At 41.4% G+C, this 16,357-nt stretch overlaps 1 protein-coding gene across 2 annotated transcripts in view; it reads left to right on the plus strand.

Moving 5' to 3' along the window:
- The window catches only part of sema5a (sema domain, seven thrombospondin repeats (type 1 and type 1-like), transmembrane domain (TM) and short cytoplasmic domain, (semaphorin) 5A), a 209,735-nt gene that overhangs the window by 187,972 nt on the left and 5,406 nt on the right, over positions 1-16,357 (plus strand). For both annotated transcript variants that reach the window (XM_064949247.1, XM_064949248.1), the window contains exons 17-21: positions 2,481-2,690; positions 12,974-13,144; positions 13,277-13,432; positions 14,535-14,579; positions 14,994-15,205. In XM_064949247.1, coding sequence (XP_064805319.1) covers positions 2,481-2,690; positions 12,974-13,144; positions 13,277-13,432; positions 14,535-14,579; positions 14,994-15,205 — 794 coding nt within the window. The remainder of the gene's footprint in view (positions 1-2,480; positions 2,691-12,973; positions 13,145-13,276; positions 13,433-14,534; positions 14,580-14,993; positions 15,206-16,357) is intronic.

Raw genomic sequence — 16,357 nt, forward strand, 5'->3', positions numbered from 1 at the left:
TTATATTGTGTGTGTGTGTGTGTGTGTGTGTGTGTGTGTGTGTGTGTGTGTGTGTGTGTGTGTGTGTGTGTGTGTGTGTGTGTGTGTGTGTGTGTGTGTGTGTGTGTGTGTGTGTGTGTGTGTGTGTGTGTGTGTGTGTGTGTGTGTATACGTATGTGTCTCTTCTCTCTGATCCCCTTTCCCTTCAGGGTGGGAGTTTTAATTGCCCTCTCACTAACTTTTAATAAGCGATGTAAGAACACACACACACACACACACTAAGCAGCTCTCGAATCTCTCCCCAAGGCGAGTATTTGACAAACCAGATGACAGCTCTGGGAAAACTGTAACAGCGCTGTGGCGTAACTCACCAGAGCTGGTGTAATCCACCAGAGCTGCTCATTTTCTGATTTACACACTCGCACACCCAGATGCACACACACACACAGGGGCACACACACACACAGGGGCACACACACACAGGGGCACACACACACACAAACACACACACACACACACACTCTAGTAGAGGCTGGTGGGAGGAGCTATAAGAGGAAGGGGTCATTGTAGTTTCCATATGTTTGATGTGTTTGATACCGTTCCATGAATTCCATTACAACCATTACAATGAGCCCATCCTCCTATAGCTCCTCCCACCAGCCTCCACTGACATACACACACACATACACACACACCAGACCTCTCACCCCTGTGGAGAGTTTCTGATCTCATCTCAAGTGTGTGTGAATGTGTGTGGGACACTCAGTATTTGTACTTTTACAGTCTAAAGACATCATGTTGCTAACTCTATTCTTCTGTCCTAGTCTGGAAGCTGATAGGGGGTTGTATTGCACGGTGCCCCTGCATTCTGAGAGCGTGGCTTCTCATTATCTCCACTGTACATGGTGGATACAGAGATCAATGGAACTACAGTACTCTCCTCATTTAAAAGGGAAGAAAGGCCGCTGTTTTGTTTTAGCAACTGGGCGGACTGGGATTTCTGATCTCACCTCAAGTGTGTGTGTGTGCATGTTGTGTGTTGTGTGTTATGTGTGGTTGTGTGTGTTGTGTGTGTGTGTGTGAGCGAGTGTGTGTGTGTGTACCTCTACCCGACCGAGCAGAGGGCTTGATAAAGAGTGCAGGTCACTGTGGCAGGCAGGGCTGTCCGTGCCACTACCTGTTCAGAATCAATAAAAAGCAGGGGGCCTCAGAGGACCTGTCAGTGCTCCTGCCAACTCAGGGTGAGGTAGAGAGAGTGTTTGTGCGTGCGTGTCTGTGTATGTGTGTCTGCGCGCATGCATGTGTGTGCGTGCGGACATGTTGACTCCCAAGGTTGTGTGTAGTTATGAAGAGGTCAGGACTGTACGTGTGATAGGTAAACACTCTAGTCTCTCTACTAAAGGGCTGCAGGGAGAATACAAAGCACCCAACAGCAGGGGAACTGGATGGTCAATCAGAAAAATAGAGGGAGAGAAATAGAGGCTAAGAACATTTCCAAGACGTAGAGATAAAGAGACAAAGGAAGGTCACAGAGAGAAAAGAGAAAAGGGCAGGAAAAGAGAGAGAAATGGTTTCATTGTTGTGGCTCAGACGGTTGATAATAGCAGGGTGGGTTGATTGAGTGAATCATCACTGGAGTGTTTGGGAGCGAACGCTGTAATTTAGTTTCGAGTGATTATCATTCACACAAAGACCTGATCTCACTCCTCTGTCTCGCACAAAGAGCAGCCAGACAGGCTCACTCTGAAAGGGACATCTTCACAGCCTCTGATGATGAATGAATGCGGTAATTGAAGCTTAATAGAAATTATAGTTTCATATTTCATTTAGATTTCTCCGTCAACTCATGTCAGATGAGGGATCATACAGTAGTCAAATGCTCGTAGAGTTGCATGAATTAGAGGATCTCAGTAGCTCTCAGCAAGCATGTTGTGAACGCGCTCAACTAAAGAGCTGTAGAGGTCAAGGTAACTTTTTTAGGGGACCTGCTGTAGTGTGTGTGTGTGTGTGTGTGTGTGTGTGTGTGTGTGTGTGTGTGTGTGTGTGTGTGTGTGTGTGTGTGTGTGTGTGTGTGTGTGTGTGTGTGTGTGTGTGTGTGTGTGTGTGTGTGTGTGTGTGTGTGTGCACGTGCGTGCAGCACAGACTGAGACTGATGTACTTTAAGCTTCAGTGTATGTCAGACACCTCACACACACACACACACACTCAAAGTGGCACAAACGGAGATTGGTAGCTCCTTTTGCGTAGACTTTGAAATCACTGTGGAGAGCTCTTTAGCCTCTCCGTCTTGTAGCCTATGTATGAGTCATATAGATGTCTTGCTCTAGGGATTCAGTTTTTTTGGTCACCAAAAACTCTTGGTTCTATTATTATAAATTCTTAGCTTCAATACATATTCCAAATGGACAAAATGTGATGTATTTCTTAATTCTCAGTAAGTAAGTCCATTTGTCCCACCCAGCTCCATCCTGACCCCCCTCTCTCGTCTTGCTCTCCACTAGGAGAGCTGCTGCTGTCGGGTAAAATCTCTGGCCACACTGTGAACGGAGGCTGGACATCCTGGAGCTCCTGGTCTCAGTGCAGTAGAGACTGCAGCCGAGGGATACGTAGCCGTAAACGGACCTGTACCTCCCCTGAACCACGCCATGGAGGACAGACCTGCCTGGGACCTGCTCAGGAGTACCAGGAGTGTAATGTCACACCCTGCCCAGGTGAGGTATAGAGATACACGTGTGAACATACAGGTAACTGCAAAAATAAAGGCAACACCAACATAGTGTCTTAATAGTGTTGGGCCACCACGAGCCAGAACAGCATCAATGCACCTTGGCATCAATTCTACAAGTGCCTGGAACTCTATTGGAGGGATGCGACACCATTCTTCCACGAGAAATTCCATAATTTGGTGTTTTGTTGAACGCTGTCTCATGCAATGCTCAAGGATCTCCCAAAAGTCTTCAACTGGGTTGAGATCTGGTGACTGATACACACACACACACACACACACACACACACCCTTTAACAGTAGAACTGCCGGGCATAGACGGTCCCTCTTCAAGCTACTATTAGTTCATTACATTCCTGAAGAAAATAATGTACTTTTTACTCCATACATTTTCCCTGTCACCCAAAAGTACATTCGTAATACTTAGCAGGACAGTAAAACGGTCCAATTCACACACTTATCAAGAGAACATTGGTTATTTGAAAATGAAATTATCTAAAAAATATTTTTTAAAGAAGCCATAGAAAGTTGGTTGCCATTTCATTTGAATCCACCAGAAACCATGTTAGATGGTGTAACGTAATAAAATACTTTCCGAATGCACTGTATATGGGGGTTGGAAATGATGCAGACAATTACATTGATGGAAGCTACAGTCTATCTGCCATATTAAAGCTGATCCACCCCCCCAAATAAAAAATAAAAAATAGGGAACATCCCTGGTCACATCCCTGGTACTGCTTCTGATCTGGCGGACTCACTAAACACTCGTGCTTCGTTTGTAAATGATGTTGTAGTGTTGGAGTGTGCTCCTGGCTAGTCGTTAAAAATCGAATCAAATAATAAAATGATGCTGTCTGGTTTGCTTACTATAAGGAATTTGATATGATTTCTACTTTTATTTAACTAGGCAAGTCAGTTAAGAACAGATTCTTATTTTCATTGATGGCCTAGGAACAGTAGGTTAACTGCCTTGTGCAGGAGCAGAACTACAGATTTGACCTTGTCAGCTCGGGGATTTGATCTTGCAACCTTTCGGTTCCTAGTCCAATGCTCTAACCACTTGGCTACCTGCTGCCCCAATACTTAAGTTAAGTTTAGCAATTACATTTACTTGGGATACTGAAATATATTAACCAAATACTTTTAGATGTTTTCTCAAGTCGTATTTTACTGGGTGATTTTCACTTTTACTTGAGTCATTTTCTATTAAGGAATCTTTACTTTTACTCAACTATGACAATTGGCTACTTTTTCCAACACTAATTCTGACTGAAACATTCTAACATTGTAATTAATACATTTCATATATGCTATCACAAATTAATAATTAGGTTGTGTTCATGGACTTGGGTAATTGTATTTCAAATAACACAATAGCATTTTCATTAGCTTGTTATTGTAGGCTATATGTAAAAAAAAATAAACACAAAACACCAATTCAAGTGTTAATACATTTAATTTGTGGGGTGCCTTTGTTACAACTATTGGAACACATTAACAGCTTCTTGATAAATAGTGAAACTCAGCACATAAGCGATAATGGCATTATAATGAATATAAGCAGTGGCGATTATAGCATGTAAATCTTGGTGGGGCAAACTCAAAACAACATTCCTAGATGCATGCCAGCAAAGACACTAAACAATACATGAATTGCGCTATAACGGCGACAAACAGTGCCCACAAACTGTTAGGGCCGACATAAAGCTGTCCCAACAGCAGAGCTTTCTTTTCATCCCAATCCTTACCACCGCTACACCTGGCTATCAGCGGAGCCTTGTCGAGCAGCCAAACAGTTAATTCAGCCTCGTTTACTGCCTTTTTCAAAAACATTGCTGATTTGGCTGACTGTGGTTTCCTACTGACAATTGAGATGTACAAACTATGGCATAAGGGAACGATGAGCGGATAAGAGGCATTCCGTAATTTCGATTAAAACATTAATGAGTGAGCGACGATGGACGTAGTCGTAGAAATGTACAATGACAGAATACAGAACATGGGCTGCTCTGGCAGTATTCTCCCTGTACACCAAGTCAGAACCGTAGGATAAAGGGGCATATAAGCAGACAATGAAAGCTCATATTATTAGATGACATTTCTCAAAAACAGGTTATAGGCTACGGGAAATTAAGAGGTGAAAATAGGCCAAATTATTAGGGTGAGGCACATGGGCTACTAACAGCTTACGACACACCATACACTTAGTATTACTTTCTTAGCTACAGTATACATATCTCCTTTGCATATTACATGATTTATGCAGCATTCAAGACATTTTTGGACTCACCTTGACTTGTGATGTGCTCACTTAAACACGAAGGTTGCATGGCAGTCCTTTGTAGGTACATTTTGTCATCAACCTTTGTCATCAAAGTCATCAAAGGCATTTTCTGGATTTTATTTTATTTTATTTAACCTTTATTTACCAAGGCAAGTCAGTTAAGAACAAATTCTTATTTACAATGACGGCTTACCAAAAGGCAAAAGGCTACCTGCGGAGACGGGGATAAAATATATATACAGTTAAGTCAGAAGTTTAAATACATTTAGATTGGAGTCACTAAAACTCGTTTTTCAACCACGGCACAAATGTTTTGTTAACAAACTATAGTTTTGGCAAGTCGGTTAGAACATCTACTTTGTGCATGAAACAAGTAATTTTTCCAACAATTGTTTACAGACAGATTATCTCATGTATAATTCACTGTATCACAATTCCAGTGGGTCAGAAGTTTACATACACTAAGTTGACTGTGCCTTTAAACAGCTTGGAAAATTCCAGAAAATGATGTCATGGCTTTAGAAGCTTTTGATAGGCTAATTGACATCATTTGAGTCAATTGGAGGTGTACCTGTGGATGTATTTTAAGGCCTACATTCAAACGCAGTGCCTCTTTGCTTGACATCATGGAAAAATCAAAAGAAATCAGCCAAGACCTCTGAAAAAATATTGTAGACCTCCACAAGTCTGGTTCATCCTTGTGAGAAATTTCCAAACGCCTGAAGGTACCACGTTCATCTGTACAAACAATAGTACGCAAGTATAAACACCATGGGACCATGCAGCCATCATACCGCTCAGGAAAGATATTTATTCTGTCTCCTAGAGATGAACGTTCTTTGGTGCAAAAAGTGCAAATCAATCCCAGAATAATAACATAGGACCCTGTGAAGATGCTGGAGGAAACGGGTACAAAAGTATCTATATCCACAGTAAAACAGGTCCTATAACAACATAACCTGAAAGGCCGCTCAGCAAGGTAGAAGCCACTGCTCCAAAACCGCCATAAAAAAGCCGGACTACTGTTTGCAACTGCACATGGGGACAAAGATCGTACTTTTTGGAATAATGTCCTCTGGACTGATGAAACAAAAATAGAACTGTTTGGCCATAATGACCATCGTTATGTTTGGAGGAAAAAGGGGGAGGCTTGCAAGCCAAAGAACACCATCCTAACCGTGAAGCAAGCGGGTGGCAACCTCATGTTGTGGGGTCCTTTGCTGCAGGAGGGACTGGTGCACTTCACAGAATAGATGGCTTCATGAGGGAGGAAAATTATGTGAATAAATTGAAGCAACATCTCAAGACATCAGTCAGGAAGTTAAAGCTTGGCCGCAAATGGGTCTTCCAAATGGACATTGACCCCAAGCATACTTCCAAAGTTGTGGCAAAATGACTTAAGGACAACAAAGTCAAGGTACTGGAGTGGCCATCACAAAGCCCTGACCTCAGTCCTATAGAAAAATTGTGTGCAGAACTGAAAAAGCATGTGCAAGCAAGGAGACCTACAAACCTGACTCTGTTACATCAGCTCTGTCAGGAGGAATGGGCCAAAATTCACCCAATGTATTGTGGGAAGCTTGTGGAAGGCTACTCAAAAGATTTAACCCAAGTTAAACAATTTAAAGGCAAAGCTACCAAATACTAATTGAGTGTATGTAAACTTCTGACCCACTGGGAATGTGATGAAAGAAATAAAAGCTGAAATAAATAATTCTCTCTACCTTTATTCTGACATTTCACATTCTTAAAATAAAGTGGTGATCCTATCTGATCCTAATAATAATACGTTTTGTTGTGTTATTTGTTTTGTCTTTTCTGGTGGATTAAACTGAAATTGCAACTAATCACGGCCAACCTCAGAAATATATTTGACAATATAATTCTTCCCCTACCCTCTATTGTCCAGCTACCTGCTAATAGCCATGTTGGTGCTATACAATGTAACCATGTGTGTTTGAAAGAGTATTTTACAGTAAGCAACAATTTGTTTCCCTTCATTACACAACTTTGTTCCAATATTTCTGTAATTCAGTGATATTTATTCCCATAGTAATTTGTTCGGGATCCATAACTAATTTAACATCTGCATTTTGAAAGAGTATTTGTATCATTATTTTATTAAATAAGTCATTAAGATGCTGATGAAGAAATTCAGTACTGTACAGTATATGCTTTTACATTTGGATAATAAAGCATTTAAAGCGTTTTGAAGAAATACGTTTATTAGGCTATAGTAGAAGAGCATAATTGTCCGGACACCCCTTGCTGTGCCTGGTGAGCAGTTGGTCAAGTTCTGTTGTCAGAGAGGAATGGAAATGTCAGGGTGAACCGACGACCTGATGAACCCACCAGGTATGTTGACTCTGCCTGTCAGAGGTGGAGCTCCAGAGCTCACAGGTGTACCTGGCATGGATTGTGACTCCATCTCGTTCCTCGCCCTCTTCAACGCGTCATTCTCCGCCTGACTCTCCACCAATGCCACCTGGCTCTGGACCAGCTGTCGCCCGTATCTCTGCCCTCAGATAAGGTTTCTCTTTCTGCTGGTCTGCCTTCAATGACTTGATCTTGGTCTTCAACGTTTGAATCTGATCCATGTGCACCTTCATCAGATGAGCAGAATGGTACCGCCCTGAGTCCCCATCGATTATAGTGGCCTATGATAGAAACTGTAGATCAATTAAGAATTAAAAGTGACTCCAATACACAAATACTGTGTACAAAACACATTCACGTTTTTGGTACACAATCATTTTTAGAATTTTCATTTTTATTTAACCTTTATTTAAACATCGAATGTATTACATAGTATGCTTACACATTGATAGGCAATATATATACTGTATATATATTAAAGAAAATGCACTGAAACCAAAATACCTTTAGTTTTGGTGATCCTATCAGCTCCGGCTCATTTTCAAGTCCTCTCGTGGTTACGGCCCTAACCCTGGAACGGGTAGCACCATAGAAAGAAGCTGGTGGTTACAGTCCTAACCCTGGAACAGGTAACACCATAGAAAGAAGCTGGCTTGATGAAAACAATGTCCCTTTTGTCTCACTCTTTGGTCGCAATGTCATTTTTTGCAGGAAGGGGGATGTTCACACCTACAGTAGCTGGGCTATAAAGTGTCTATTGTCCTGCTAATCAGGCTACAAGTGTTTGAAAACCTGTTTTCAAAATGCCACCAGCTGTCTATCACTACTGTAAATATAAACACAACATCTTGTTTACATTCTTTATTGTAACCACCGTGTCAAAAACTATTTGTATCTACCTTTCCAATTACTTTTAGAGTTCGGGATTAATTTGATTAATATTATGGTGTTTCTATTCCAAGAATAATGAAAAACCCTCTGGGTTTCCGTTAGGTTGGAATGGAAAATATGTTGCTGTACAATGTGACAGTTGGGAGTACAGTACTGAGCTCTTTCGCTAAAGAATCCCCATGTCGTGCGGGCACGCGGGAGACCGGGGTTCAATTCCCTGACGGTGAGGAAGGAGTAGGCTGTCCTTGTAAATAAGAATTTGTTCTTAACTGACTTGCCTTGTTAAATAAAGGTTACACTAAGAACATAACATGTCTACACCCTAATTGTATAATTGTAGTCTAACCAATACCCAAACAGAGATTCAGTCAAAATAAAAAATCTCATTGATTTATCAAGACCAGTCCCCATGCTTGTCTCAGAGCAAAGCAAAATAGTTAGAAACTATTGCTTCTAGACATGGTAGCCCAAATGATGGGCCACTGGGCATTTTTACACATGGCCCTAAACATGATGGGATGTTAATTGCTTAATTAACTCAGGAACCACACCTGTGTGGAAGCAACTACTTTCAATATACTTAGTATCCTTCATTTGATCAAGTGTTCCCTTTATTTTGGCAGTTACCTGTACATACACATACACATACACACACGACTCTGTTTCCAGGTGAGACACAGTACACACTTACTCTACATCCACACACACAACCCTATAATAATATGAATAATTACAATAATAAATTGCATTTGTAGAGTGCTTTTCATTTACACACAGAGTGAAAACACAAAAGCTTCAGTAATATGACATCCATGAGAAATGAATAAAGAAATAAAGAAATTAGAATAAATATCCTCATAATGAGTATAATGAAGCACAAAACTACACAATAGGAATGTGTTTAAGTCAGGAGGTGTGACGAAGACACAAATTTACAGCTGGAATCAGAGACACAATCCCCACAGCGTGTAAGACTGTAATTACATTTCAAGGCAATTATACCGCTAGCTACGGGGAGCTGTGTGCGTGTGTGCGTGCACATGCACTCTTGCATGCACTAACTTGTGCGTTTGTGTGCAAGTCTCAATCTCTGTTGTGAGAAGCCAAAGAAGACAATGCGTCTGTTTCTCCAGTCTTCTACCTGAGGGCGAACGGAAAGGAAGCAATTGTAATTAAATTAGTGTTCATAGTGACTGTAGAAGGAAATGTGCTATCTAAATGGAAATCCTCCTGCTTAGCTTCTTAATTAAAGAGAACACATGGCATCACACACACACACACACACACCACACACCAGACACAAACACACAACAAGGAGTTTGTTTCAAATCATTATTAATCAGTCTTATTTGAAAGGAGTGCAAAGTTAGCATCTCGCTAACAGCTTGACCGTTGTCTGATAACGGCTTCAACAACAACTATCCATCATAATACTGTATGTGCTGACACAGAACCAAAGCTGGGATTTTAGCTGTTAATTTATTCACTGGAGAGAACCTGTCTGTCTCATCATGAATGAGGCTATGAATGGGGAGCATTGAGTTGCTGACCTACCACATTCTCACTGATGCTCTTTGAGTTGATTGAAGATCCATCATCCCAGTTACCTTGAGGGTTTAACTGCTAATGCTACGGTGCCTTCAGAACGTATTCATACCACTTGACTTATTGCACAATTTGATGTGCTACAGCCAGAATTCAAAATTTATTAAATAGATGTCTCATCCATCAACACACAATACCCCATAATGACAAAGTGGAAACATGTTTTTAGGACTTTTGCTAATGTATCTCAAATGAAATACAGAAATATCTCATTTACATAAGTATTCACACCCCTTCGTAAATATGTTGTAGAAGCAGCTTTAGCAGCAATTGTAACTGTGAGTCTTTCTCTGTAAGTCTCTAAGAGCTTTTCACACCTGGATTACACTACATTTTCCAATGTATTATTTTCTAAATTCTTCAAGCTCTGTCAAATTGGTTGTTGATCATTGTGAGACAACCATTTTCAGGTCTTCCAATATATTTTTAAGAAGATTTAATTAAAAACTGTAACTCAGGAACATTCACTGTCTTCTTGGTAAGCAACTCCAGTGTAGGTTAGGCCTTGTGTTTTAGGTTGTCTGGCAGAAAGCAGACTGAATCAGGTTTTCCTCTAGGATTGTGCCTGTGCCTATCTTCATTCCGTTTATTTTTTATCCTGTAAAAGTCCCAAGGCCTTAACGATTACAAGCATACCCATAACATGATGCAGCCACCACTATACTTGAAAATATGGAGAGTGGTACTCAATAATGTGTTGTATTGGATTTGCCTGTATCTTTGTAGTGACTGGGTGTATTGATACACCATCCAAAGGGCAATTAATAACTTCAACAATCTCAAAGGGATATTCAATGTCATCTTTTTTTCTTCTTCCCATCTGCCAATAGGTGCCCTTCTTTGCTAGGCATGCCAAAACCTCCCTGGTCTTTGTGGTTGAATCTGTGTTTAAAATTCACTGCTCAACTGAGGGATCTTACAGAGTGTATGTGTGGGGTACAGATATGAGGTAGTCGTTCAAAAATCATGTTGTACTATTATTGCACACTCAGTCCATGCAATTTATGTGACTTGTTAAGCACATTTTTAGTACTGAACCTATTTAGGCTTGCCATAACAAAGGGGTTGACTCACGACAATTGAGCTTTTCTTTCTTAATTAATTTGTAAACATTTAGAAAAACATTCCACTTTCACATTATGGGGTATTGTGTGTATGGAAGTGTTAAAAAAAATCTACATTTAATACATTTAAAATGCAGGCTGTAACACAACAAAATGTGGGAAAAAATCAAGGGGTGTGAATACTTTCTGAAGGCGCTGTAGCCAGCTCTTAGCTTTCCCCTCTGACACTTACTCACCTGGAGTGAACTGCCGGGTTACTTCAGGATAAGACCTGTGTGTTCCGTGTGGCTACCTTGGTAGAGCATGGTACTTGCAGTGCCAGGATTGAGTCTTCGATTCCCATTTATGCACTCACTACTGTAAGTTGTTCTGGTTAAGAATGTTTGCTAAAATGTCAAAAAATGGAATGCTCGATTCACATTAAGTTGACAGCCCTTAGGAATGTCATTGAGTAGAACCAATTAAAATGTTTAACAAAGGATGGAATGCTGTTTGTAAAGATTTAAAATTTGAATTTACTATAGCTCTAAGCTAGCTAACTAAACATACAGCTATTCTGTGGGCTTGAATTGCAGGAGCAGCAGTCACCCTCCAGTTCTATTGATGTAGACAATAGAGACTTATCAAGTCACCTGAATCGAAGAGATTTCATAGGAATGGTGCAACTTTGCATAGTGTGAATAATAATGAATAGTAATTTAGCTTAAATTAGCCCTCGTCTTGAAGTGTGATAGTATTTTTGACGTAGGCCGCGCCTCAAGACATAATCCATCAGCTGGTTAAGCCAGGGTCTTTGAGAGAGAGGGAGAGGGAGGGAGAGGAAGGGAGAGGGAGAGAGAGGGAGAGGGAGAGGGAGAGAGAGAGGGAGAGCGAGAGGGAGGGAGGGAGAGAGAGAGAGAGGGAGGGAGAGGGAGAGAGAGAGGGAGAGAGAGGGAGAGGGAGAGAGAGAGGGAGAGGGAGAGGGGGAGAGAGAGAGAGAGAGAGAGAGAGAGAGAGAGAGAGAGAGAGAGAGAGAGAGAGAGAGAGAGAGAGGGAGAGAGAGGGAGAGAGAGGGAGGGAGAGGGAGGGAGAGGGGGGAGAGGGGGAGGGAGAGATGTCTGAAGTCCATCTGGTTTTGAAACAAATGAATCTTTCCTAGTTTTCTGCAGCGGCTGATGGAGATGAGACTATCCATCATGTGCAGGCAAGAATCGACTGATGTGTCATTTTACCATAGAGAAATTACACAGAGATGACAAAGACCAAGGGAACTTCAATTACCACACAGCCAGTGCCTTACAGGTTGAGCTGTTTAAAACCAATTCTGAAATGGTCCTGAAAAGAGATTTTTCTCCTCAAATGAAGTGAAAGGATTTTGTTCTCAGTCTTTACTGAGAGGCCTTTTTTCGTTTGACGTTTTGTCCTTCCCTGACATGTCGTCGAGGACGAAGGACAGTTCTAGGACAAAGCAAGAACAGCACAATGAGATTTTGCGTTTGCCCTGACATCGAGACATTACAGTATTCTTTAAAGTTGTGTTTGTCTGTTTGGTCTCTTGTTTGATTCCTGGTGACGTTTTCTGTTACCATGTTTACACTGGTTTAATTAGCAGAAGGACCTCTCCTCCTTCCTCTGTCTGCCACACCGTGTGTGTGTGTGTGTGTGTGTGTGTGTGTGTGTGTGTGTGTGTGTGTGTGTGTGTGTGTGTGTGTGTGTGTGTGTGTGTGTGTGTGTGTGTGTGTGTTAACGTGTTTGGATCCAGTTCAGATGTGACAGCTAGCATGTTTTGTTTCATCCAACTACTCAAACCAACCCCCTCATCTCCTCTCCCCCTCCATACTCTCCACTAATTAATAAAGGGAAATTAACCATCAAGTCCTTCTTGTTTTTCCTCCCTTCGTGTGATGCCAAGCACTAGACGTCACACACATAGGAACACAATTACACACACATGGGCACACACACACACTCATACACTGTACAGTACACACATGGACTCTAATTCTCAACAACTTAACAACAAGTACTTGCCTCAACACCCCCCTCCCGCTATCTCCTCCTGTGTAGTGGACGGTAGCTGGTCGTGCTGGTCTGGCTGGTCTAAGTGTTCAGTGACGTGTGGAGGGGGACACTATATGAGGACGCGCACCTGCAACAACCCCCCACCAGCTTACGGAGGAGATATCTGTCTGGGACTGCACACTGAAGAGGCTCTCTGTAACACACAATCATGTCCAGGTACACACACACATACACACACGTAGGCATGCACACACACACACAATCACACAGACCATCAGTTTTCTCTTTGACTCTTGGCATGTGTATTCAGCAGCCCAGTAATCCGATGTGGTTATGTTTTGTCTCCAGAGAGTTGGTCTAACTGGTCTGAATGGTCCCAGTGTGACAGTGCTGGCTCCCAGCTGCGTGTCCGTCACTGTGACATCCTGTTCCCTACTGGAAACCAGTGTTCAGGAAACCACACCGAGACCAGGGCCTGCCCACCTGACTCCAACTTTATACCAGGTAATACACACATACGTACTGATAAACACACACACATACAAACACACACACACACACATTTATGCATGCACACACGCACACACATTCACACACATACACACACATTCACACAAATACACGCACACACACACATGCATAGACCAGATAGTATTTATGTGTATCCAGACAGGGGTCTCCCTTATTGACAGTGTGTAATGTGAGACACACCAGAACATTGATTTCTACTACACCACTGGATAATTAGACCTCTTTCTCTCTCTCTGAGTTCTGAGGCTCAGTCAAACACAGCCATTGATGTCTTCAACAATGATGTGTTCGACATAGTATCAATGGACACAATGCTACTCCAGCTACCAGAGCCGGATAGATTTTATACCGCAGAATGCTTTAGACTAACTAACACTTAGCAACCAATAAAATATGATTATTTCTTCAAAACTGCTCCAGTGATATGACAGTAGCCAATGCTAGGTGATAAGTGTGAGTACACTCTTAGAAAAAAGGGTTCCAAAAGAGTTCTACCTGGAACCAAAAAGGTTTCTATCTGGAACCAAAAAGGGTTCTCTTATGGGGGCAGCCAAATAACCCTTTTTGGTTCCAGATAGAAACCTTTTTGGTTCCAGGTAGAACTCTTTTGGGTTCCATGTAGAACCCTTTACACAGAGGAACCCCAAATAGTTTTACCTCGAACACAAAAGGGACTCTACCTGGAACAAAAAAAGGGTTCTTCAAATGGTTCTCATATGGGGATAGCTGATGAACCCTTTTAGGTTCTAGCATCTTTTTTTTCTGAGTGTACACTTTCTTTCTGAAACACCAGTTTGTCTTTAGTTCCTTATCACTCATCTGTTTTAATGGGAATGCCACTCGATTAAGGGTCGTTAGTAGGGTTGTGTACTTCATTTCCCGTTATGAGGCCAGATACACTAATTATCATACAGTACTTATCATAAAACTCTTCAGGTGTCTAGTGATGGGCTTTATCATCCTCTGGTTCATTCTCAATATAATGTTCAAAGACCTCAACATTATCTATACCGTTTTGTCAAGGGAACAAGTGTGTTCTTCTGTTCAGCATCTCTTTTAATTTTCTCTTTTACAGAAGTGTCCATTGCTCGTTCAAGTCAGGAGGAGAGAAGATGCGGAGGTATGAGTGTGTATGGGTTTAATGTAGTGTTTAATGTAGTGTGTGTGATAATGTAGTGTGATATTTAATGTAGTACGAAAGTGTGATAATGTAGTCTGGTAATGCGATAATGTAGTGTGCTAGTGTAATGTAGTGTGACATTTAATGTAATGTGAAAGTATGATAATGTAGTGTGATAATGTAGTGTGTTCGCGTGATAATGTAGTGTGATCGTGTAATAATGTTGTGTGATAGTGTGGTAGTGTGATAATGTAGTTTGATATTTGATGTAGTGTGAAGGTGTCATAATATAGTGTGCTATTTGTTGGTATCAATAATGAATTCATCCACACTTATTAACGTGACATCAATCATTGCGCAGTCAACTTATTTTGACCATTGAAAACATTTTCTCTCTCTTTTTCCCTTCTCCAGATTTCAACCTGTTCCATATGATTGCTGTAGGCCTGAGTAGTTCTATCATGGGTTGTTTGGTCACTTTACTAGTGTACACCTACTGCCAGCGCTACCAGCAGCAGTCTCACGATGCTACGGTCATCCACCCCATCTCAGCAGCACCACTCAACACCTCCATCACCAACCACATCAACAAACTGGACAAATATGACTCGGTGGAGGCCATTAAGGTTTGTATACTATCACACTCTGTGGCCTTCTAGAACATTCCAGGCTCACCTATACCTCTGGGCTGGTCTATAGTACTGTAGCTTTTTGTACTTGTCTGTGTGTGGTCCTGCGTCTACTCTGTGTGACTGCACTGTTCTGTGTCTATAGCCATATATAGCCATACACTGCTTTCTCATAAGTTACTAACAACATACATCACAATATGCATACTGTAAGTTACTTATATGTAGTGAATAGGTTCCAGGTCTTCATTCTAAAAGAGATGTTTAATATCAGTGGATCATCCTGGTTTAACTCAATAATAAATCAATAATATTAGTTAGTTATATTATCTCTGAGATTACTCTTGACACAAGGCTTGGTTTTGGAAAGACTTAGTTTAGAATTCTATGAAGTCAGGGGGTTAAGCAGTTGAGACACTATTTTATGTGAGTTAGCATATCGTGTGGACAGAGAGCTAGATTTCAGAAGAGTATTCATCTCCTATAAATGACTGAACAGACACGCCATCTAAAGTGAATGGAGTCTCTGACGCAGATCTAGAATGCAGTTTCCATAGCAGAATAAAGATTTGAAAAGTATCCATCTATCATGTAATTAGTGTCTGGTGTGTGAGCATGATCTAGTTTGCAGTTACGGATAGAGGATAACATGAATATGGACAATGCTCGTTTGGCTAAGTGAAAAATTCAAAGCTTATTATTCCTCAGTCTTTACTCTTGTTTTAATGGCTGGGTTGTACAGCTGAATATACATATTCTAAAAGTGAGAAGAGTGATTCTGTCATTTCATTTTGTATTGTAGGAGAAAGAAGAACACCTGGCACTATAATTCCTAAAGCTTCGTTCTTTGTTTGATTAAAATAATATCTTTATCATCCAGGTGAGCTCGGAAAGATGTTGCTCTAGAGCGCCGTTGAGACAAAGGCAGTGAGTGTAGCTAAAAGAATGCCATTTTTGATGATTCAGTAGTGTGTCCTTTCTTATGGAGGGCATAGAATGACCATGTAGTCCCCTGCACCTACAGTAGCACAGACCACCTGTCTTCCTCAATGGGTACAGTAGAACTTAGTCGTCCATTGTGGCTCCAGTGAGGATGACTGTTGCCCGTTCCTCTGCTCCCGCAGCCCGATGTGTCCGTACTCTTGACCC

Source organism: Oncorhynchus masou, chromosome 30 (assembly GCF_036934945.1).
Source record: "Oncorhynchus masou masou isolate Uvic2021 chromosome 30, UVic_Omas_1.1, whole genome shotgun sequence".
Taxonomy (NCBI): Eukaryota; Metazoa; Chordata; class Actinopteri; order Salmoniformes; family Salmonidae; genus Oncorhynchus; species Oncorhynchus masou.